General features: G+C 39.1%; 1 protein-coding gene across 4 annotated transcripts in view; it reads right to left on the bottom strand.

Annotated features, from left to right (window-relative positions):
* OSBPL9 (oxysterol binding protein like 9) overlaps window positions 1-24,316 on the bottom strand; it is a 56,546-nt gene that overhangs the window by 25,994 nt on the left and 6,236 nt on the right. For 2 of the 4 annotated variants that reach the window (XM_054286192.1, XM_054286193.1), the window contains exon 1: window positions 3,690-3,708. In XM_054286192.1, coding sequence (XP_054142167.1) covers window positions 3,690-3,698 — 9 coding nt within the window. In that variant the 5' untranslated portion in view covers window positions 3,699-3,708. Of the gene's footprint in view, window positions 1-2,153; window positions 2,174-2,555; window positions 2,579-3,689; window positions 3,709-5,229; window positions 5,233-6,050; window positions 6,154-17,790; window positions 17,870-21,616; window positions 21,668-24,316 lie in introns of those variants that run through there. The other 2 variants (XM_054286195.1, XM_054286194.1) reach the window with 2 other exon arrangements.

Genomic DNA, 24,316 nt, shown 5'->3' with positions numbered 1-24,316 from the left:
TCTATTTGTAAATACACTTTATTAACCTCAAATAAAGACCCTGCGTTCATGTAAGTTTAAAAGAATTAACAGATTAAACAGCTGCAGAAGGGAGTCATTTAAAAATTTTAGTCTGACCAGAATCTTCCAAACCAACAAGTTTGGTGTCAAAACAAGTAATTTGATGTCTGACTGCTCCCCACCAAGAGGGAACAAATATCCTGATACTCAAACCATACTGATAAAAGAGAAAAGGGTACCATAGCATCCTTTCCCTCATCCATATTATGAGCCTTATTTTCACTACAGAACCACCAGCACCAAGGGAATTTCGTGTTGTTTCCTTGTCCTCCAAATTAGAAGTCACACATATCTCTACTGCATTTGTATTCAAAACTTGTGCATGCTGAGAAGTAATTCAGCCTAATTTAAACCAGTTCTTTCAAACTCAGATGGGATGAAAAGATTACATCCTCCTTAGAAGAAGCATACCAGAAAAATTCAACTATATTTCTCAAATAAAAGCATTACAATAATAGCTTTCCTGGGGGAGGAAGGCAGAAAGCTGTACAGAGTGGAATTTCTTATCTTTTTGAAGACACTTCTACATTCTTCCTCTAATTAGGATTCCAAATCCAACAAAAAATTCCTGTGGAAGTTAGTTTGAAGGAGTGAATAAAAATGTTTTCCTTTCATCCACAATATCTCATCAGAAACATATCCCCTGCCTACATGCTTGATTTTGATGAGCTGGACATTGCCTGTAAGGACCACTGATAAAAAATTGAAGAAAAACAAGAAATGAACTTGTAAGCCATTAAACAAGGGCACTTTTGAGGCAAAAATAGCTCTGTTTTTTTCCTCTGCTAGATTTTTATGCAATATTTGAAGCTTAGAATGTAAGTGTTTGAAAACAAATATATAAGTTGTGGAAAGCACGTGACCCTTCCAAACAGATTACTGTAATTCTTAGGGAAAAAAAAGGTGCTACTTTGCAAAACACAAAATGCTTGGCAAAGAGTGTGTACCTGTAGATACTATCAGATCTTCTAGGAGAACAGAAAGTTCAGAAGACAGAAACATTTACACACTGATGTAAAATTCTGTCTGCAAAGCACAGGTTACAATTCTGAAACCTCACAAATACTAAGTATATCTTAAAGTCCCATTCCTTTGCCTTTATAATCTATAATCAGTGCAGATAATGCACATGTTCTAGGGTATTCAGGCACTATCTGATTATTTCATTAGCAAAATGTGAAAAGGGCAGCATGGCTGCCAACCCTATGCCCTCCCACTAGCACTTGTAAAACATCTACACTGGATATACTCTTAATCTAAAAGAGCCTGGTTTTAGTTTTGTGCAAGAATTCTTGACTCACAAAAGGAGCAGCACTGAAAAGCCAGTTAACAACAATGCAATATATTTAGAGTGTAATATACTTAACACACAAGGAAGTTTTACTCTACCTTGTGTTCTTGCTCGCAGCTTTAGAAAGGTCAGAAACAATCCTGGTTAATGTGGTACTAAGTGAACTGCTACTATCAACATCTCATAAACACTTTGCACCAGCATAAATGAAGGGGAAACAAGTCAGCTCCCCTGCTGTTCACTTTAGCCTTCACTCTGCCCTTTATTTTGAGTCAGCATAAACATTTACCTTGTCACATAAACAACTCAATGTGGAAACTAATCAGGGTTAAAAATAAACGCAGAGAGAGCAGCAAGAAAAGCAATTTTAAGTTCCAAATTCCACCCTTCTTGCCACACTGCCTCTTCCCTTTTGCTTGGAGAAGTGAGACAGGACTGCTTCCAGAAGCAAAACCAACTCCTACATTTTGGTGAAGCCACGGTGTCAGTCAGTGTTTAAACTACTGAAACTACTCTTCACAACAGCCAGCACAGACCCACTTACTAGCATCAAGTTTTCTTATCATTTGCTACTTAGGAAGTAAACATCTTGTTTAAATTATGGAATTATCAACCTACAAAGCAATTAATTTTCACTTAATTCCTTTCACTTTAATGGTGGTTAGAAATTGCTCACCTCCATGATTTCAGTTCACTTGTCTCTACAGAGGCCACTTAGAGGCTGAAGTAAATTAGTGTAGATCAAATAAGGAAGTTACTGTGTTACTAAAAGACATGAGCTATCCATTATAACTCATGAGACAATTCCAGAGCCAAATTCCACTGCCCAAAAGCACTTGTAGCAGCTCTAGGGTGCTGCCAGGGTGTACCTGACAGACAGCAAGGAAAGCAGGACAATGAGAAGCATGTCCTGTCTGAATGGGACTGCTGTTGACATCAGATGCTGCTGGGGAACAGAAGAAAATGTGAGATAACTTCTCTCCCCACACAAACATGAAACTTTAGCCGCAACATGCCTTCACCCCAAGCACATCCTCCCCCTTAGATCCTGTGGGTATGAGGCCAGTGCTGTGCTGCCACTGCAAAGCCACAGGCCTGCTAATGCCACAATAGTAACAATTTGGGGGGATAAGGGGGAAAACTCTGCAGGGTTCAGAATGGCATTTCCAGTAGTATCACACCATCTGTTCAATGACTTTTACACAGCCAAAGCTAATACTAGAACTACTATGTGTATTTTTAGCAATAGCTTTAATACAAGTGCATACGAAAACACAGCACACTTCAGTTTCAGAATTCAAACAAATCAGGCTTCAAGTGTATCTGAAATGTTTCCTCCCCCTTGTTGTTCCCTTTGCATACAACATTACTAATTGTCAGCCCTCTGGACAGTTTGGGCCCCTTTATACATTCTATGTATTTATGACTCAGTTCCTTGCCTGTAGCTCATTTTAGGCTTGGGGGGAGGGCGGCAGAAGAAGTGTGTTTCATTCTGTGTTTCAAAAACATTTCCATTATAAATAGTGAAGGACAGCACAGCAGAACACTTAGGCAAAAATAAAACCAGCAAGATTAATCAGACTGGAGAACACAAAGACACCACTTCACCTCTCCACCTCGCATTAACTCGTAATCCTTCCTGATTTGGTTCACCCAGCACACGAACCCCCTGGGGTTTGGTGCAGTTCCTCACAGCTCAGATGAGTTTTTGGTACAGTGAAGTCAACTTTAAGTCTGACTTTCAAACTTGATCACTCCTGTAACCAGCACAGGCAGACTCAAAAGCAGCATGGAAATACGAAAAAAATACTCTGAAAAGATACAACATTTTGGGCAAAACCAGCTGCCTAAAGGTTTTAAGTGACTGTGAACCACATGTTTAGTTAGCGAAACTAAGAGCCTAAGAAAATGCCTTTAGAGAAAATAATCTCTGCCGCGGCACTCAGACCCCGCCATCCGCTGAGCCAATAATCCCCACAGAACCCGTTCGCCTGTTCTGTCCGAAGGAAAAGGAAAGCGAAACAACAACATAACACCAAGCGCACGAAGCGCCGTTTGTTCAAAGGCTCCAGAAGCCAAGGCGTGTCAATGCATGGGACAGCAGCATCCCTGGGGCACACGGACAGAGCATCCCTGCGGGCACACGGACAGCACCATCCCTGCGGGCACACGGCACCGGGCGACTCTCGCTGCCCCCGGAGCCACCCGGGCGCTCCGTGCCCGCTCCCGCTCCGTCCCCGCCGTGCCCGGGCAGCGCCAGCGCCGCTCGGCCGCCAAGGGCAGGGGCTCGCTGCCCCGAGGGACCCCCGCAGCCCGACCCGCGGCCCCCCGTACTCACACCGGCCATCCCGCGGTGCTCCCAGCAGCGGGGCCGCCCGCCCGCCGGGCCCCGGCAGCGCCGCCTCCAGCGGGGCGGGAAGGGGCGGGAAGGGGCGGGAAGGGAAGGGCAGGACCCCCGGCCGCGGCCCCGCCGAGCGCGTCACCAGCACGGCGGACGGAGATTGGAGCGGGGCGGGCCGGCCCCGGGAGCCGCGGCCGGGGGAGGGAGGGAGGGAGCAAGGGAGAGCAGCAGGGCCTGGCCGGCCATGGAGGCGCGGGATGCTCCTGCCCGGGTGCGGCCCTGCGAGAACCCCCTCAAACTTCGGCCCCTGTTCGTGCCGCCCCCGCGTCCCGCCGGTGAGGGGGAGCAGGAGGAACAGCACACTCCGAAGCTCTGGCAAGGAGTGCAGTCGCGTTTCATTCTGAAATAGGCTCGGCAGCTCCCGTGGCAAACCTTGGCAGTTCCCGAATGGGGTGTGAGTGAACACTGCTCCACCGACCCCAAAATAAGGGCCAGAGGCTGAAAGGTTGCATGACCCGTACACTGAAGAAGGGTCTTGAAAATGAGTGGTGAGCACACAGCAGTGGGCCACAAAGTATTACATTCCATGGTGAACATATCTACAATAATGCAGGATGTGTTTCTTAGTACTCAGTTCAGGTTTTTTAATTATTCCCTCAAACATTACTAGATAAATTACTAACTTGGGCTTTTTTTTTTCCTCCTATATACACCTTACTCTTTTGAAAATCTCCAGGAACGTGAAGAGTTATGCAATGGAAAATAGTTCCATTATTAGCTGCTACCATGAAAACTATTCCCACCAATATAACTACACTCACAATTTCTAGAGAGCATAGAAGTGTACATTTTGATAAAACCAATGTATATTCTGGTGTTTCATTCCTTGACTCTGTATCTCCATGTCATAAAAAGTCTTCCAGGTGGAGAAAACAGCACAGATTCCTTTAACTTCATTTCAGACCATAAACAGGACCACTCACATTAACCTATTCACTTTCTAAACTGAGGATGGGGAAAGAGACGTCCCTTGGGAGCAAGCTCAGCCCTTCTACATCCACATATTGCTCCCTAGGTAATCCCTGTCTCCTCACAGCCACTGCAGAGTGGGATTCTTCAGCCCTTGGTCAGCTATAGTGTCCAGATGGGAAGATTACTTCTAACATACTCATGGCACAGTAGGAGGGGTAAATAGCTGACTGTCAAATGGGAATTTTTATCCAGGGATCTACTACCCTCTAAAAAAATTGTAGTGGTCTTTAATAGATGAAAGAAGGTTGAAACTGTTTACGTCTAACAGGTAAATTGACAGAGATAGTACAAGGGTCTAAAGTTCAATGGGTCAAATTCAGGCTTGTTCTAACCCTTTAGATTGGGCAAATGTCATCTAAATCAGTCTTCACAAGCTTCTCTTTATGAGATATTAAGAGATTTTACTCTATCTTTCTTCACACTGAATCAAATATTAAGACACCTAATTCTCATGCCATGCTACAAAAGCACAACCAAAGCTTTATTTAACACAAATAATGAACACCTGCTTTAAGATTTCTACACCATCACCAGACACCTAGATGGTACAAGCCAAATCCCTTTCATGAGTTTGGATTACTCCAGGACAAAAACAAATGTTCAGCAAGTCTTACAGACATGTCCAGCTATAAAGTATCATAAGAAACTGATCTTAGATCATAGAACTACAGAGTTTCCAGAGCTGGAAGTGACCCACAAGGATGACAGAGTCCAGCTCCTGGAACTAGGTAACTAAAGCTAAGAATCATCCTCAATCCAACCATCTGTTTTTACAACCAGAAAACCACTGATACCCATCTTACACAGTGATATCCTGCTTCAAACAAGCTATTTATCATTTTTGTCATCCAGAAAGAGGTTCAATGCTGCTGTCTCATTTTAATTTCCAAGTTAGGTGGCATACAAGCACACAAGAGGCTTGATCCAAAAAAGACTCCTAGTTTTAAACAAAAAACAACAAAAACCCCCCACCAAAACCAAATTAAACGTACAACAATAAATCCAGAACCTTACAATAAATATATATTATATATTTGTATTATTATATATAATAAATAAATATACAAAAATATATATTTATAATAAATTATTAAAAAAATGAGTTAATGATAAGTATATATATTATAAATATGAGCTAATAAAGGAAAGTGTCATTCTGGCTTTTCATTATGGTAGGACAAGAAAAATGTAACAGACTCAAACCTAAACAGATGTTTTACTATATCCAATTGTATAGGCCATAGAACAGCCAGATTTCATACAGGATGTGCTGGATATTAGCAGTCGTGCCACTGTATTTCATTGATTGAAAAAAAAAAGTAAAACAAGTGAAAATTGAAAGTGAAACTTGCCTGGAGTTGGAGGGTATGGCGGAGGATGGTGTCCTCTAAAGCGTGGATCCACTTCTCCCTCTCATCTGCATCTCGAGCTGAAAAAGAATTCAAAAGATATTGTTCACTTACATGCAGTCTTATATACTAGAAGGCACAGGCAAACAGATCTGATGTCCACACTAAATATGGAAATTAATCACACTGTGTTAATCACCAAGAACAAAATTCCAGAGTTGCCTTAATATCCTGTTTCTTCTTCTGTGTTACAGCTCTGTTCCTTGTCCAGCTTCAGGGAACACATGCAAAGAGAGTTTGCACAGATATTCCTCAAGTCATTAAGTAATTTTTACATTTCCTTATTTACAAGAAAATTACCTGTAATAAATTACCTAGTACTTCTACTTCAGTGTGGACATAGTAACTTTCAGGTATGGATTCATAATAGGGGACAAACACCCCTAACAGGTCACTGGTGTGAATAATGAAGCCTGAAGAATAATCTTAAACGTACAACAAACATTAAATTGAAAAAAAAAAAACCTACTCTAAAACTGCTTTTTTTCCCCCCTATCCCCAGTACAGACCAGCCACCTTTACTTCACTAGTCTGAAAGAGTTCCTTGCTGTGCTCTAGGAGTACTTAAAAAACAAAGGAGCAGTCAGTGGACCTCAGGTAAAGAAAGAAGGGAAAATTCCAGAGGCATTAAATAGACTGTAAACAAACTGGCCTGTAAATGGATTGAGAACAGTTATTAACAATTGTTTCTAAGTCCTCACTCAAATGGAAGATATTAAAAGAAACAGGAAGCCTGCTAGAAGCAAGGAAAGCTTAAGTGAGCTAGCACCTATTATGAATCAGCGAGCTGAGATTTCTATCTCACTTATTTTTAAGGAGTTCAGAGGAAATATCCTTAGGCTATAGTGAAATGTACTCTCCAGCTCAAAATACTTTGTTTCAATGCTCCCTTCCTCACCCTTTTGTTTCCATTGCTTTTGTTTTTTTGGAATTCTGCAGCTTAAACTTATTAGTACTTAAAAATGCCCCAAGTCTCCTGAATATGTAGATTTTTCTAAACTCCCCAAAGACAACCCTAGCAATTTAAAGATAAACATACTGCACTGTTTACTTCAACATATATACACTATGTCAAGTTAACAAAACCATCAGGAGAGAACTGATAATATATGTGTTTGTGAGAAATAATTAAGAATGTATTTTTAATACATAAGCTTGCTCAGAGCCTAACTGATGAGGTGGCCTCACAAAACAGTGGGACAAAACTTTCACTACACACAAGGTAAAAGATTGAAATCTATCTACTTTTTTTCCTACAAGTACACATGTTTCCTACAAGTACACAATCTACTACAAGTCAATCCTTACTCACTGTTCTTTTAAAATTTAAAAACTAGATTATGATCAATTGCCACAGGTATTTCAGCCACAATACCATTAACCTGAACAAATTAAAACCAGACATAAGGAAAAGTGGCTATCAAAGTGCTTTCAGATGCACAAAGAAAGAGGAAGAAGTTCAAGTAATTAAATGTTACTCAGACAAGCAGATGACTTTCCTTCAGGAAATGCAGCAAGTGTTAAAAAGCTGGATATGCCTCATTAGAAAGAACTTTTAACTTACAGGATATTAACTTACTGATGATCCATATTTTAATTGAGAAGCTGAAGCAGGCACTGAGGACAAGTTTAGAATTCAGTGAAAGCAGACAGGATGGAGGGACAGAGGCCCTGTGAACTCTGTCCAGTGACTGCACTACACTAAATACATTTTGCAACATGCAAATTACATATTTTCTTCTCACATTTTGTACACACATGCACACACAAACGCTGTTCTTTTTGCACAGCATTACACCTTAACACTAGTTTCAATTACTGAACTAGTCAACTAGAATCAATTTTAATGCTTCTTAGTTTTTTTGGTTCTGCTTACCAAAATCAGGCTCCTTGGCCTAGTCCTGCCAGACATATCAATCAAGTTTATTCTTCCTATACTATTATGGGAAGAATATAGTTTACTCTTCATATATTATACTTCCAGTCAGTAATAAACATATATAGTCACCTATGTCATTAATCTATCAGTATTTGAAATGTCTCAGTGCTTTAAATTTTCAAAAGTGTGTCCAAAAGAACAGTGCTTAGAATTATTTCAATGTCTGTAAAGTTTCTGTCTTTCTGTGGTGTTTTTTTAAATCACTGTCTCCCATTCCCAAAAAACATCTTACTGGGGAACTGGGGTACAAGTCACTGAGGAGCTATTAAGTAATTAATGGGATACAAATATCCTATGTTGAAGGGCTTTTTCCCACGATTATTTAAACTAAAAAGGAAACAATTAAGCTGCAGACCAGTGAATTAATCCTTGCATTGCAGCAGGATTCCTGTGATCTTCCATAGTGCCAGCAAAAAGAGGTCGTGGTGTTAGTTAAATACTGATCTTAATATACAGTAGCCCATTAACAAAGGTTATCACTTTCTGACTTGTATCTGAACCCCCACCAGAACAGAGAGGCCTTACAGCAGCAGGGAAGACCTGGAAACCAACCAATCTATACAGTTCCAAAATGAAACTGACTTTTCTGTGCTCATTAATAAACTAAAATTTTCAAACTTCTGCTTCTCCAATGACCCCTTTACAGCTCTCTCTACCAGGGCTCAGCAGAGGGGGAAAAAAATCTGTATTTTTTCCTCATATATTAGACATTGCACTCTTCTGGCATAGCATGATCAATCCTTAGGGAGCACACATGAATCTCATCAATCCTGCTACTTGGAGAAAGTCTCAGGCACGATAAATCCAGAACACTGCCATGAGAAGACTGCTTACTGCATGGAAACACAGCATCAAAACCTTTTAAGCACTCTCTGTTCAGGACACTGGTTTAATTTCAGACCATCTATCATCAACAGCAGATCCTCCTGGCTCTTCTCCATACTCTCTTAAGAAAACCACGGAGAAAACCAGCAGGATGCAGTTTTTAGTAAAGCAAGATGCAAGAAAAGTTATATTAAATCTAATCAAAATGGCTGCTGTGAGATTAGGTGCAAGTAAAAGCTCCCTAATGGTAAAAGCAATTTAGAACTGAACAGCTGCCAAAAGATCACTGATGAAAAAAAAAAAAAAATCAATGGGAACATTCAAAAAAGAGATTAGTCTACACACTCAAAAAGAATTTATGGGAAAAATCTACACACAATGGTCAGAGATCATTATCTACCTATCTGTAAAGCTAAATATCCAAGCTGTTTTTCACTTAAAGAAAGCAACTTTGGTAAAAGAAAAAGTTCTAATACCTTTGCACCTAAGAAGTTTGTGATGCACAGCACCAAACATCCACTCTGTATGTGCTTTCTTCAGCAGGTAGGGACAAGAATGCCCTGCTCATTAGTCCTTGCCTAAGTACCCTGAAATCACTCAAACTTTTCCATTATTTGATCAGGCTCCACTTTAAAGTTAATCCCCTCCTCAATTCCTACGTGGAAGCTACCCCAGAATTTGTTTCTGACAAAACATTTGGGATAAGGCAATTCTTATCCAGTCCAAGGAATTACACTGGTGTGCTTATACAAAAATACAGGAGTATTATCTGGTCCCTCCTGGCACAAAACTTCTAAAAAGGGAAGAAGGGCAAGACAGATAAACAAGCTGGTTTTCCCCAGGCTGATTCTAGAATAACAATATTACAAAAAAACCAAACAAGAAACACTGAAGGACACCTGGACATGAGACACACCTGACACTTAAAAACACAAAGGTGGTTCTTAGTCTGAGAGGTTAATGCAAGTGTCACCTGGTCAGCTGAAATTAAAATTGTGTTAGAGCATGTAACTACCCACAAAAATAGCCATGCTAGGTCTGCAGTTGAGAGGGCACTAACAGTGCCTGTGTTTTTCTCTTATTTTAAGTCCTAGAATTTTAAATCAGTTTTTACAGCAGTTTGACAGTGAGCATTTGCACGTGAAAGAAGGTAAATCCACACAGAGCTGCATAATCACTGCTGTGTGCAAGAGACTGGAATCATTAATGGCTGAAACATTGCAATTTACTGCGATTATGTCAGTTAAGCTATTTTTACTTTTTTTTTCTATTAGAATTAGTATTTATGAGCTAGATTACACTTTGTTCCCATATGCCTAAGCCCTCACTCCTCTGTGTCTGTGGTGCATCCTTTGAAAGACACCTGTATAATTTACTGTGACATCTCAGGCATATCTAAGGCAACCACAGGGTACTTAACATGATCACAGTCCTATTTATGGTATCTCATTTATTACAGTGAGTTTTAATATGATTTTTTAAATGTGTATTTTTTGTGATCTGTCTGGCTGGGCTTATTCCTAAGATATTTTCACATTAATCTTACACTAAAAAAAAAAATCTGAACTCTTTCCTAGAAGAGGCCCAAAGAAAAAAAGCAATTATTTGATCAAAGAGAAAATTATAGAATGAAAAAAAAGTACTAAGTACAAGAATTACTGCTTCTACTGAAGAATTTCTGTAATTCTGAAAACTTGTGGCCTAAAATTCCCTTTTGTTTTATGAAATTGCCCTTTATCTCTGAACTTCCCAAACTGCTAAATCAGATATATCAGTGATTTTAAAAAGTTCTGCGAGGATAAGAAGTCAAATGAAATGCAACTACATTAGATGCTCTCAGCCTCTATTAATTTTCCAAATAGAGAATAAATTTTATAATTTAGAGTTCCTACAATATTTACTTTGCTGTGGAGAGATTATATGTGTTTATATAACGTATACCAAATGTTAAAGTACAGCATAAAACAGATTACTTTTTCCAGCCTAAGCTTGATAGCATCTAAAGATTAGATATAAACAAGTTTAACAACTCTGCTCCACGATACAGCATTTACCACCAGCATTTCTAGGTCATGCACAGCAGTACTTGGAAGACAGAAAACACACAAAATGCATCACCTCAGAATCTGCACACTGGTGCTTATTTTTGTGTGTGTGTGTGCATCCACATGGCCATGAGGATGAAAGAAAAACCTGAAGAATTAGTGAAAAAAAATTACTACATTACTTACAAAAACACCATGCTGTCACAAGAAGAAATGCATATTTTATTTTCATTCACTGTGACCTACTTACAGGCAGAACTCAGTAAGAAGAGTCTATTACACCCACAGAGTCAATAGAGTCAATTATGCAGCCTTTATTCTGACAGAACCTCCACTGATTTGTATGCAAAATTCCTGTTTTTTCTCAGCCAAGTGCAGAACTAATGTAGTGCCTTTACACACAAATCACCAGATAATAGACATGAAATCCTGGCTACACTGAGATCGATAGGATTTCTGCCACCAGTCTCAATGGAAAGAGATTTTATCAGCAGTGCCCAATAAGGTGGAAAAGTCATGCATCACAGGACTGTTCCATGGCCAAATAAATTGCTATTTAAAGTCACTGAAGGCCTTTCAAACCATGGAAAAACATGCAAGATGAAGCAGGGTTTCATACAAGCTTGTATGAACAACACTGTACATCCTTACAAAAATCCTTTAACTCATGCAGCTCCCACATCTGGCAGTAGCTTGAACATTTTTATTCTATATCATAATTTTGGAGTTGTCCCAATCATTATTCTCTGCCATTCTCCACCCACACACATAAATCAACCCTCCTTTTGTTGGTCAGGTGTCTGACCAGCCTGAGCTGCCTGTCCCTACAGGAAGCTCCTGTGCAGTCACAAGACACAAAGTCATGCCCAAACAAAAGGCATCAAAAGGTCTCCTGAGCACAATGTGTTTGTAAGATTCATCTGTGATCCTGAGAAACCAACTGTTCTTTTATTGTTACCTAATCTCAAAAGCCTTTTTAGCAAGCTTTATAATCAGCCCAGAAACACAGCTTTGGGTGGAAATTTGTGTGACAAAGGAAACACGTGATCAAGTTGCTATTAGTTCTCCCTGGAAATCCATATATAATGTGTACATAATCCATATATAATTTTGTAGTTAAACATTTCTGAGTGTGGGACAAATCAGCAAGTATGTGGTTTTTCACTAGAAAATAATACTTAAATATGAATAATAGCAGCACTAAACAATACTTCATATGGAATATTCTGTGGAAATGGCTTTTAGGGTATGTTTGCATTTAAAATTAATCATAGAATCACAGAATGGTTTGGTTTGGAAGAGACCCTAAAGATCATCTCACTCCATGGGCAAGGACACCTTCCACTATCCGAGGCTCCTCACAGCCCAGTCCAACCTGACCTTGAACACTTCCACAAATGGGGCAGCCACAGCTTCTCTGGGCAGCCTGTGCCTCAGCACCCTCACATAAAAGGGTGTAAAGGATTTTTTCCCTTGCAGATCCCACTCACAAAGCTCTGAAACTACTAGTTTAAGGTAGAAACCATATTTTGGCTTGAATTGAAAAAAAAAATCAAACCAGAAGAATAAAAATATAACCATTTTCTTAGCCAATAAAATAGCTGTTAATTTAACAGGTCAAATTCAAGGTTATTGCTATTTGGAATTTCTTGCTAAAACAGAAGGAAAAGAGTGCTGAACTACTCAGTATCTTCCTCCTCCTTATAGTGAGATCTTTTGCGGCCATTTCTCCTCTTCCAAAATACTTGCTATGCATCACATACACAGTTGAGATAAGATATTTACATTGATGCCAAAAGTAACAATTTCTTCCAGAGGAAGAAAAAAGAAAACAAATCAACACATCACACAGATACAGTTTCATGGTATTATTTCTTTCCTACTCTCAAGCTTAACACATATTTTGAAATCAGCAGCTTCAACCTTAAAAACAGAAAACAAGGAGGTGTTTATATATAACCATAACAATTGAGTACAGGAAATCCCATTAAAAATGGGCATAACCATGGGGTGATTGGAAAACAATTACAACACAGGATGCTGCTGGTGCAAGAAGGACCTGCATGAAACAGGAAAAACACAACCCTGCACCATTCCCTGCACTCTGGTCACATGTTCCAACCACTCAAAATACCAGTGCAATACATCAATAGCAAAAAGGAGCAGAGGGAGGACAGAAAAATCACTGCAAAGCTAAACCTAGCTCTGGCTCACAGAGGAATTTCTGCAGTTATGCCAGTCAGGGGAGGATGAGATGCAGCCCAGACCTGGTCAGGTAAAGGGAGGATGACAGGAATCTCAGCTTTACTCTGATCACAGCTGCTCATCCTCCTCTGCAACATAAAAGCACAGTTGAGCATAGAGGAATTCACTGTTCCAGCATCACCAGAAGCCCAAAAGACCCAGAAAAATGTTAACTGAGGACAAATAATATTGTCAACAGCAGTTACAGATATCACTGAAGAAACCAACAAGAATTCACACCAAAATCTCTCTCTAGGCATTTTTCAATATTAAATTAAAAAAAAAAAAAACCTCTTAAAGTTTTTGTTTTTAAAGGCTGCAATTTATGAATCGTTATTTAAATCAGGGAATGTAATAGAGTTAAGTGCCTCTTCCTACCACAACAGCAGTCAGTTTCCTGTCACCTATTTGGTGGACAATGTCAAAGATTTCTAGACTATAAATATTGACTATTTCTGCAAGTAATGTTGAAATACAGGTATAAAACCAATATAATTAATTTTGATATGTAATACAAGTACTTAAAATCTCACATTCTGATACTGCTCAGCACCAAGGCTTTGTGGAGTCCAGAATATCCTCAATAATAATGCCTCCCACATTAATAAAAAATCCTTGCTTTTATGACATTATGTTAACCTCTTGCTGGGCATGTCTCCCTTTTTCCTCAGCTGAGATGGTGGGCAGACACAAATCAAGCTACAAAACTGGGAAAGGATGGGAAAAAAAAGGAGAAATCTACCTTTCCCAGCTGACAGCTTTCATGTAATAGGAGAACAAGTTGCACAGCAACAATCACGCTTCATTTCTCAGATACTTTTGTGGCAGAAATAGGAAAGGAAAGACAAAAGCTAAAGCAAAATCATCTCAGATCAATGCACTGGACTGCTTCCAATCCTTCCATCCTTTATTACACAAAACAGTGGAGACAAAACTGATTTGCCTTCCAAGGAACTGTACTGCAGGCTGTAAGAATAAAAGGTGGATTTTCAGGTAGGAGTTTAATTTTTTTTTAAAAATATGGATTCTTTTTTATGCATACAATATGCATTTAGTGACGTATTTCAGTCCAGATAGAAGCTATTATTGCTTCAGGTTAGACAGAAAATCAAACATCAAGAAGAAATACAAAAATACCCTTGCCAGAGTCTCTTGAACATCATGTTCCCACTCCTGAATTTAAGTCACAAGCATCCCAGTGAGGAGAAAGAACAGCTAAGTAATATGAAGGATTGAAGAAGTGAATTTCCAAATGGAAGGAGCTTAAAGCTTAATGATGATATGAAGATGTTAAAAGAAAAACAAACCCAACCCCCACAGTGTCTGAAAGTTATGGAACATTGAGAACAGGGACATGTAATGCAGCAAGGAAAAATATATTACCAAGAAAAAGCTTCCTGACAGGAAGGTAAATGAAACTAAAAGTATTATCCCAAATGTCTCACAGCAACTTGAATGGATTTTTGCATCTAATCTGAAAAAACCCACGAGGGAATACTTTAAGATCGACCTAATTCAGAAGCCTTACAAGCAAGCCATGAAACTGGATATTCAGCATGACCAAACAAGGACCAATCAGGAGGTAAAATACATTACTTTTCCATCTATTTTGAAATTTCTGATGTCATTCTACCTCCCTTCCCCCTCCAATATGAACAAGCATCAATATACCTGTTCATAACAATAAAATACAGGGAAAGAATCTGCTGGACACTCTGGCAGAGCTAAAGTCAAGCTGACAGCAAAACCCACACATGCTGTTTGTTTTACTGCCAATATTTATTCAATTAACTTCTGTCCTTTATACCCAGGTACTGAGGATATGGATCCCATTTGGGATGTACCCAGTCACCTTTCAAAACCTACAATATCTTTGTAATGAAAACTTTTTAACTTTCACTGATGCTCAATACAGGGATGGCCACTAGGAAGCACAGCTGAGAACAGAAAAGAGGGAGATTGTCACAGACAGAAACAAAATATGAAATTTTCTTCTGAGAATGACTCAGAAGTTGCCAAAATCCAGTGACAGGCAAATCTTAGTGGGAGATGCTGGAGCTTTGGCACTTCAGAAATTCAGTTACACACATATGGAATCAACTTCCACGTGAGAAATTGGTCAGGCAGTTTTAAATTACTTACTTGCCCTTCATCTCATTACTTCCATCTCTAGAGTGTTAGTCAGATGTGCAATTCCGAGCAACTGACATTAAGAAATAATTAATTAACCCAGAATGAAGTTTTTATTTCATTTTTCACGAATTCAAATTCTACCACTGTCAGCAAAATTTCACTGAGGCACCAATCAGTACTTAAAGGCTGAGTGAATGGGGAGCCTGCAAGAGAAACTGTTCCACTGCAGATGGGACGCCAGCTTAGCCAGGAGATCTCTGAAAGCTTGGATTTTTAAAGTTCTGGATTTTCCAGCAAGGAGGCTCCAGCTTGTTTGAATCCCTGCCTGTCCTTGAGAAAGCAGGAAGGCAGCAAGAATGAAGGGACTGCAAGTTGCCATTCCTGCAGTCTTCTCTTGTCCAAGACTTCTTTTATAAAGGGTAAATGAATTTTTAGTTATGACTATCTTGCAGAACAAAAGCTCTCTCTTAATCAGGTATTAAAAGTTAGAGAGAAATTGTTGGGAATTTTGTATGTTTTCTTGGATTATTCCCAGAATCTGCCCTACATACCCTATGTAGTCTCAGCACACATTTTGTAATATTTACATTATTAACCCCCTCACCATTTATGACTGAAAGTGACCCACATTTTGCATAAGTTAAAACGTGTGTAATACTGAATTAATTTAATATAATGTACAAAAATTTGACATAAATATGACAGAGGTTGCATGAGGTGAGAATGCATTTACAGTGTCTGTAAGAACTACATATCTAGTTCTACAGAACATTTTTGACACTGAAATATCACAGGACTCATATCTTACCTGTCTTTATACGTGTTTGCATTAAATCCATGTATATTAATACTGTGCTTGTATCATTATCATTTCCTGGGTATCAGGGATGTTATCTTCACAAGATGCTAATAGAAAAAGCATGATACAGAAAATAGTGTACAGTATCTTAGCTGTACACTAAAGGAGGATACATAAACCCAGGCCTAATATGAAATGCAGAGAAAGGGAAATTATAAAGCATGAGATGTGACAACATTGCTGTTCAAAAATTACCAATATTACTCAGAGCAGAACATTATTTATGTCAAATACTATCAGTTTTCTTAAGACATCTGGCTACCCAAAGGAGAATACAGCATATAAAACAAGATGTATTAAAAAAGGTCTATCTTAGCAACTAAAGATCAGAGATTTCTAGATTTACCTATATCAAGTTCTCAAATATTCAGCAGTACTATAAAGCAATATTTAGCTTTATAGTACTGAGAGACTGCCTTAGTACAGCATTCCATTACTGCATTAGCAATTAGCTTGCATTTTAACAATTATCCTTGGGAACAGGAGATTTAAGCATTACTGTGAGCTCAGCATTGTGAAGGTATATTTATAAGGCTTAATGTAGTGAAAAGCCAGAAGACAGAAGCAGCATTTAGGAAAAACTACAGCACAAGGAATACAGAAGCCAGTGACAATATGGTGTACAGTAAATATTTATCATTAGAAATAGTCTCACAAAAGCAACAGCAGTGATGATAATTCCCAGCTGCAAATCACTGATTTAAGAATATGTACAGCACAATGTAAGTTATAGAATTATTTCAGTTTACATAAATTAAAATGACTGCATAAATGCAAGTGTGCCTCTTGGGTATTTACATTTTCCAGCTCTATACAAAACAATTATTTAGTCACTGCATTTTAGAGGAAACGCAAAAAGACTAACAAATGTTAACTGCAAAATATTTTCATCCTACTTCCCTGCGATTTTAACATTCAGAAAAAGGAAGCCCTCTATTCAATATCAGCACAGTATTTTGCCCTACTGCTGCAGACAGAATCATTTAAGGAGTACATAGCAATGATATAGAGCCTTACCCTTTCTACCGGTGAGCCATAGCATGCAATGACGGAACATAGCAGTGGCAGATGGCATTGGTGCTAGGAAATGTGAATAAAAGGATAATAGCAGAGAAATGGTGACTGGCAGACAAGACACAGAAATGTAGATGAAATGAATGCAAGCTGGTAAATCTTGAAGCAAAGCTCCACCGTTAAGCCCAACGTTGCCTCTAGTCTCCTCATAATTGAGCATTAAGTTCTATTTGGATAAAACTGCAACCTTCAGCCCAGTCTTGATTCTCTTCATAAAGAAATGCATCACTGTATCTTGAGAACGAAGAGCAGAAACGTTTTGCAAGCAAAACCCATCATCAGAAGCACATTACTTTCTCCCCTTGAGTGATTTATTCTTTACATTATTCATCTCCAAATCCTGCCAGAGCTACAGTCTCTTTCTAGCACATATGTATTCACTGCAGATGTAAATCCCTGCCTAACCTGCAGCACCCCTGGATCCAGAATGTTCTCAGTGTGCTCATTCATGCTGTTCTCTTGCCAAACATTTAAAATCATCCATCAAATACAAGTGGAATCTATTACAAGAAAAAAACAATCTCTTCTTTCAGCTCACCCTGAAAATGGAAGGTTTTCTGATCAACAGTTATTGTGAAGGTGCTGTCGTCCTCATCGTCTATACCAATCACAGCTCCCTGTGAAACAAAGAACAAAATCCTGATAAGGCAAGCAGTGACATCAGCAGCACACACTCTATCACTACACCACTGGAATTTAAAAAGCTTTGACAAATTAGAAGCAAACTGAATACCGCAAAGAGCAGAAAGATTCTCTGCTCAGTCACTGGATGCAGTCAGTTCCTTAAAACAATCAATTTTTAATTGCAGAAAAAAAACCAGTGAATGTTTGTAAAGCTGTTATCTGGATAATGATATGCATCTTTTATTTTTGTAATGGAGGTGGCTTTATGCTGCAGCAGTTCCCTACTACATTCCAACTTAGATATTTTATATGTATTTTCTGTGTATAAAAATAACAATTCTTAAGTACTCCACAAAAAGAAGCTCTTGACCTGATTTTATCTACCAGCCTGCTATAAAAAATAAATCATTCCAGCAGAATGAATTTGGCCCATCATGTCATGTCACTGGTACACTGCATGATCTAATTTTCAGTCCCTAAGTAAATATTAACAGTAAGTAATCAGGATATATGGGAAGCAACTAGCTTTGTCTCCTAATTCTTCATAAATTATTACAAGAAAATGCAAATAAATTAAAGACCATCTGTGCTTAGCAATTTACAAATCCATCCACATTTTCATTCCTGCCTCCTCCAACATTTATAATAAATAACAGTTTCACCCAGGAGAAGACACAAAAAAAGGACAATTCCAAGTCTCTGCCAGCTCCAATAAATTGTAATATTTAGCTCAAAAATCAGCAGTGGATTGACTCAGTTTCTTTTCTCCTTCTGCCCCACAACAGCAGTCCCATGTAAGAACAGCACCAACCCTCTGTAATCCAAGGCAGTGTGGCAGGAAAGGATAGCTCCAAGCTGGTTTTTTATTTCCCTCCACTGATAAAATGTGCCACTTAACTTCTCCAGGAGTATCTTCCCTATAGCCTTTTCATGGACAGCTGGCTGATCACTATAAAAAAGGCACCTAAAAAGTATATCCAAGCCAGTATAAATATGAACATTTTTAGTGCCAGGACACAACAACCACCAGATTTCTTTGAAATATACCAGTAGATAAGTATCTGGCACTTGAAGTGCATATTTTGCTATGCAGTAAATCAGAAGGTCACTGCAAGTTGTACAATATTGCTCTCCTCAGCAGCTGCATCAGAGTCAGAGTGGCTGGAAAGGAGCTCCAAGATTATCCAGTCCAATTGTCAACCCAGTGCCACCATGTCCAACACTGAATTACCTCACCAAATGCCACATCCACACATCTTCTGAACACTTCCAGGGACAGTGACTCCACCACTTCCCTGGGCAGCCTGTTCCAATGGCTGACCTTTCTTTCAGTGAAGAAATTTCCCCTGATATCCAATCCAAACCTCCCCTGGAGCAACTTGAGGCCATTTCCTCTCATCCTGTCACCTGGGAGAAGAGACTGACCCTCACCTCACCACAACCAAGATATTCTCTCCAGAGGATACAGATAAAATTCACATAAACACAGACTGAGACAGCTGAGTCCTGCCCCATCCCAAGTGTGGGAGCAGGGAGAGCTCTCCTGGGCCTGTGAACTCAGCACAAACCTGTGCACAGTGCACAAACTGTCACTGCCACACTGGGGCAAAGGGGCTGAGCCAGAAGCACAGAAAATGCTTCCTCTGTCATGCAGATAATACACATGAATGAGTAAAATTAGAAATAAGAGTGGCAAAGTTTATGGATATTCCAGAAAACTTTAGCAGGACATGAGCATTGTGCAGCCAACACAGAATGCTTTATGACTACACTTTCCTAACTACACTAAGACAATCAGCAAAGGAATTTGGAGATGAACCTTCAGGCCTATGAAATGTGCATTAGGAGCAAAAAGGTGAGGAACAAGCTTTTCATAATCCATTCAAGAGAAAAGGAAATATTTCAGCTCAAGTTACATGTTTGTTTATGTTAACACCTACAGTTACAAATCAACAATTACTCCAAACAGAAAACTTCTCTGATAGAATTTCAGACTGCAAAAGCCCATCTGTTCAGCTATCAGTATCACTGTCATCTGCCAGTGGAGCTGCTTTACAAAAGCAGAAAAAAGGAAGATTCCTTCCTTCCTCACAAAGAAAAACAACACACCAACCCCAAACAAGCAAATCACACATATCCAGAGAAAGGCTGGGGGAGTCCATCAGTTTTTAGAAAACTTCAAAGAACAATTTGTGGTGGAAAAGTAACAGATGGGAGAAGAGAAAGTGGCTGTTTTATGTTAAATACATATAAAGATGGACCAGGCAATATTGAACAGATTGTTCACTTTTGATATTTCCTAAACTGGCAGGCTGAGGCCAACCTCCACAGTGACAGGCTCACAGCACCATTAAAGCAGGCATGGCTTTTTGGACTGAAGTTTTCTGCAAAATGAAAAACCCTCTCTCATGAATCTTTGGGAATGTCTTGTTCTACACAGTGGTTTGAGTGTACATTTCCCTTAAAGAAATTCTGAATTAAGATATCAACACATTAAGCAAGGCAAAGTGCAGAGAAGTCATCTGGAATCCAAGTTAATGGGGATTCTCTGTGGAGTCTCAGAAGGCTACAGGTACCCAGAGAAAGACTAGAAAGGCCTAACAACAGAAGGAAGGAGTAACTGGAAAATGCTCAGTTTTCCTTCAACAGTCATCACATTGTTTGTAAGACCACAGATCCCCTTCTCTAGACTTCTCTTACTTCAATTTTCAAAATGCTCCCATTCATACCCATCATTCTCACTCTTCACTTGTTCTAGCTCTTCACAAGACTGCTGCATGCTAGAAAGAGAAATTCTATGAGAAATGGGGAAAAAATATAGGAATAGGACTTGTGCAAGAAGAAATAGCTTTGGTACAAGCATGACAGCAAGGTAGGAGCTGGGCATGTGCAAAGACATCACAGCACTCTCACCTCCCTTTAGCAATTCCATTTCCAGCTGCAGGAGCAGCAGTCAGGGCTAAATGTCCCACACAGAGAGCCTCACACAGGTAATGCTCAGCTTTCCCACTCTGCACCTCTTCCTTCTCCAATTTGCACACCCCACTCCAACCATATTTCAAAAACTTTGCCAGCAGTGTTCTCCCTTCCCTTTCCAGTTCTCCTTTCACTAAGCTCAAGCCTAGGCCTAACCTAGGCCCAAGGAGTGTCCAAACTGGCAGGACGGAGGACATGGTAAGAGAAGAAAAACAAACCAGGACAGAAGGAAGCAGTTTCACAATGATTTCTGTAGATACAGAACATATACAAACACACACTCACATATATATATATATATATATAAATATATATATATATATATATATATATATATACATATATTTATACACACACATATATATACACACACATATATATACACATATACATATATCTATCTATCTATCTATATATATATCTCTGTGTATATACACATTGACCTCCACACACAGAGAAAAGAGAACTGCAAACAGCAAATTTTTCATAGTGTCCTACTACTAACCCATCTTACTCTGCCACATTAGAATACCTTCTAATATATCATATGTATAATATTTTTATACCATATATAAATTATAGGATGTAATTAGCCCAGCATGTCATTTGACCTCTAGCGTTTTCTTTCTTTAAATACTTTCACCATTTCAGCATTTTGCAGAGTCAGGAATAGAGCCCAAACCTCAAAAGTCTCCTTGCAGTTCTCTCCACTAGGACATATTACACATAGTAAGTCACTGAGTACTGAATAAAACAACACTTACCCTGAGTCTAACACACCCTCGGCGGGAGCCTCTCATCATTTTGTCTTTTGACTGAAACAGAAAAAAAAAAGATCAGTGGGTTAACAAATACAGTAAAAAGAAAGTTATTCAAACCAACAGAGAAAGAATAAAACATTTTTGCACCATGTTTTAGTGAATGACTAAATAAGATGCGATTTCTGTTACAAAATTGGTTCGTTCCCACCAACCACCATGGTATGGAAAATGAATCCTTCAAAAGAATACAAGATCCCACTTCAAGAAGTTTCCTAAGTAACTTCAACAAATACTTCTGAAATGCAGTCCATGCCTTCACAGAAAGTAAAAGAAAAGGAAGAAGAAAGGAGTTGAGAAATATTAAAAATCAGCAGTATGCTGATTCACATCTTCCTCCTTTCTCTCCTACTCTCAGGAAAGTGTCCATGAAACAAAATCTAGCTGTGCAGGCAGAATTGCACAAATGAAATTGTACATCTGTCAGAAACTTCCCCTGATTTATACACTTTTAGGCAGAGACAAAATTCATGTTTAGACTTGTTTGTAAATTCACTTCCCAGCTAGTACAGCCTGCTGCCATTATTACTGTTCAAAAAGTTAACCTTTGCAGCCATTTAAACTGTTGGAGCCCAGAACATAAAACAGGATTTTCATGTCCATAACCAGCGCTCAAACTTGCACATTAACCCACCCTGCAAATTTACTCAATCTCTTCTTTAATACCTGTTTGAAGCACTGAATAAAAGCTTCAACCTCCCCCCCCCCAAGTAGGGAACTCTAAAGAGTCAACTCAACTTGAAACAGTGATCCTTGAGCTTTCAGCTCTTCCCACCACTGTCACAGGCAAAGCTGACGGTAACCATTGCCATTGGGCAATTGTGGCAAGCCCAAGTAGCACAAACAAACTATATAAGGTGAAAAAGAAAATAGTGAGATCATCCTGAATACTCAGTTTTCTGGTAAGGGCTGGTTTTTGACTACCCACACACATGCTTCCTGTTTTTTAAATGATAAATTCCTTGCTATTGTAGCCTTATCTGAAAGGCAGTCCTGTCTAATAAAACCCCTTCTCTCTTGTCATTCCAATATTCAAACCACATTCTTTCAAGTCAGGAAAACAACAATTCTCACTGGTGTCTCATGATCAGATTCTCTTGCTGTCATCTTCTGAAATACCCACTCCTTCCAGCAATGTATCAATAATTCCATCAAGACAATATATTGATGTTATTACCACCACACTTATCTTCACTGAAGCAATTAGACAATAAAATCTTGCTGACATTAATGGGAAAAAAAAGACAGGACAAGAAGTATCAGTCTTAAGAGTCACTAATTATTCTTTATCTGAAACATGTTTTGGATATAGCTAGGGGGAAAGAATGAAGCAGTCCTTGCAAGTCCTATTCACTAAAGATAATGCGCAGGTACAGCACTTGGGGCTTCAAATAATGTTTCAGCTGACCTCTCATTCAATTCAGGCTCCAATTTATCAGAGCTGTCTTCTGAGTGTTAGAAGCCATCAGAATTAATCTACTTGTTTTTACATCAGCACATGTTAGCTGGTCAAAGTGAAATGGAAGTAAAGACCCATAGTGTCTCCATAATGTATTCTACAGATGTATAATTTCTTTTTAGACAACAAGTACATAGGGAAGACTTTTTGGAACATTGTTTTGTTTTGGTCTCTTTTTTTTTAACCTCAAACCCAAGAGAGGATCTATTTACAAAGTTTCTCCAACAATTTCCTATGAGAAATTGTGTATGTTTGAAACACAGCTCACTAGAGTACACTTTTACTTTTTTATATTCACTGCCTTGAGAGTTCTCCTAAAATGGGAGGACGCTTCTGAGAGCTTATCACTCCCTCTGGTGGTTTCTGGAAGAAATATTGGCATAATCTAAGCAGGAAAGAAAATATCTGGACTGAGGCTGCAGGGACCCGACCAGTTCTGACCCGGATCCCATGAGCCAGGCAAAGCCCTCCCAGCTCCCTGCACAGAACCAGAGCAGACAAAAAGCAAAGGCAGCAGAACAGATTGGGTTTGGAAGGGTTTAAAACCCTTAGTGACATGCAGGGAATTTGAGGGCTCCTCACAGTGCAAGGGAGAGCAGAACCCCAAGAACCCCCATTTCCACTGACCACCAACTCAGCTGCAAAAGATAGAGTAAAAGCCTCCTTTTTTCTTGTCTTTCTTTTAATGGGATGGAAATTAAGTTTAAACTTTATAATGTTTTTAGTTTGAAAAAAGAATCACAAGATAAACAACAGGTCACAGTGTGGGCCTGTATACCCATAATTTCACCATCTTCTGGCAGAGCTTTACTTGGTTAATATCAATTATAAGAAAGCACTAAATAGAATTCATCCTGCCTAAGTGCAATAAAACACCCATCATTCCAGTATCTGAATTCCCTGAGCTCCAGAGCAGGCAGCTGCCATCACTCACACTGCTGGATTCTCTCACTGGCACACAGCAAACCTTCCTCTGCTGCTGCAGGACAGCACTTTAAAACACAATTCAGCTGACATTTTAGATTTTGCCTCCTCCCCAGCTAAAATTTTATAAAAATACAATTCAAATACTCTCAGCTTCCCTTTATTTTTCTTTGATTAAAATTAGGTTACCCAATATATCCTATTAAAAATAAAGCCATCCTATAACTGCTTTGAGGAATGGTTCCATTTCACTGAATAAAAAC

This window comes from Melozone crissalis, unplaced genomic scaffold (genome assembly GCF_028551555.1).
Source record: "Melozone crissalis strain CALT ecotype California unplaced genomic scaffold, PUWL_Pcris_2 ptg000045l_1, whole genome shotgun sequence".
NCBI lineage: Eukaryota > Metazoa > Chordata > Aves > Passeriformes > Passerellidae > Melozone > Melozone crissalis.
Note: the sequence above shows the minus strand (reverse complement) of the source record. Positions and strands in the feature narration are given on the sequence as shown.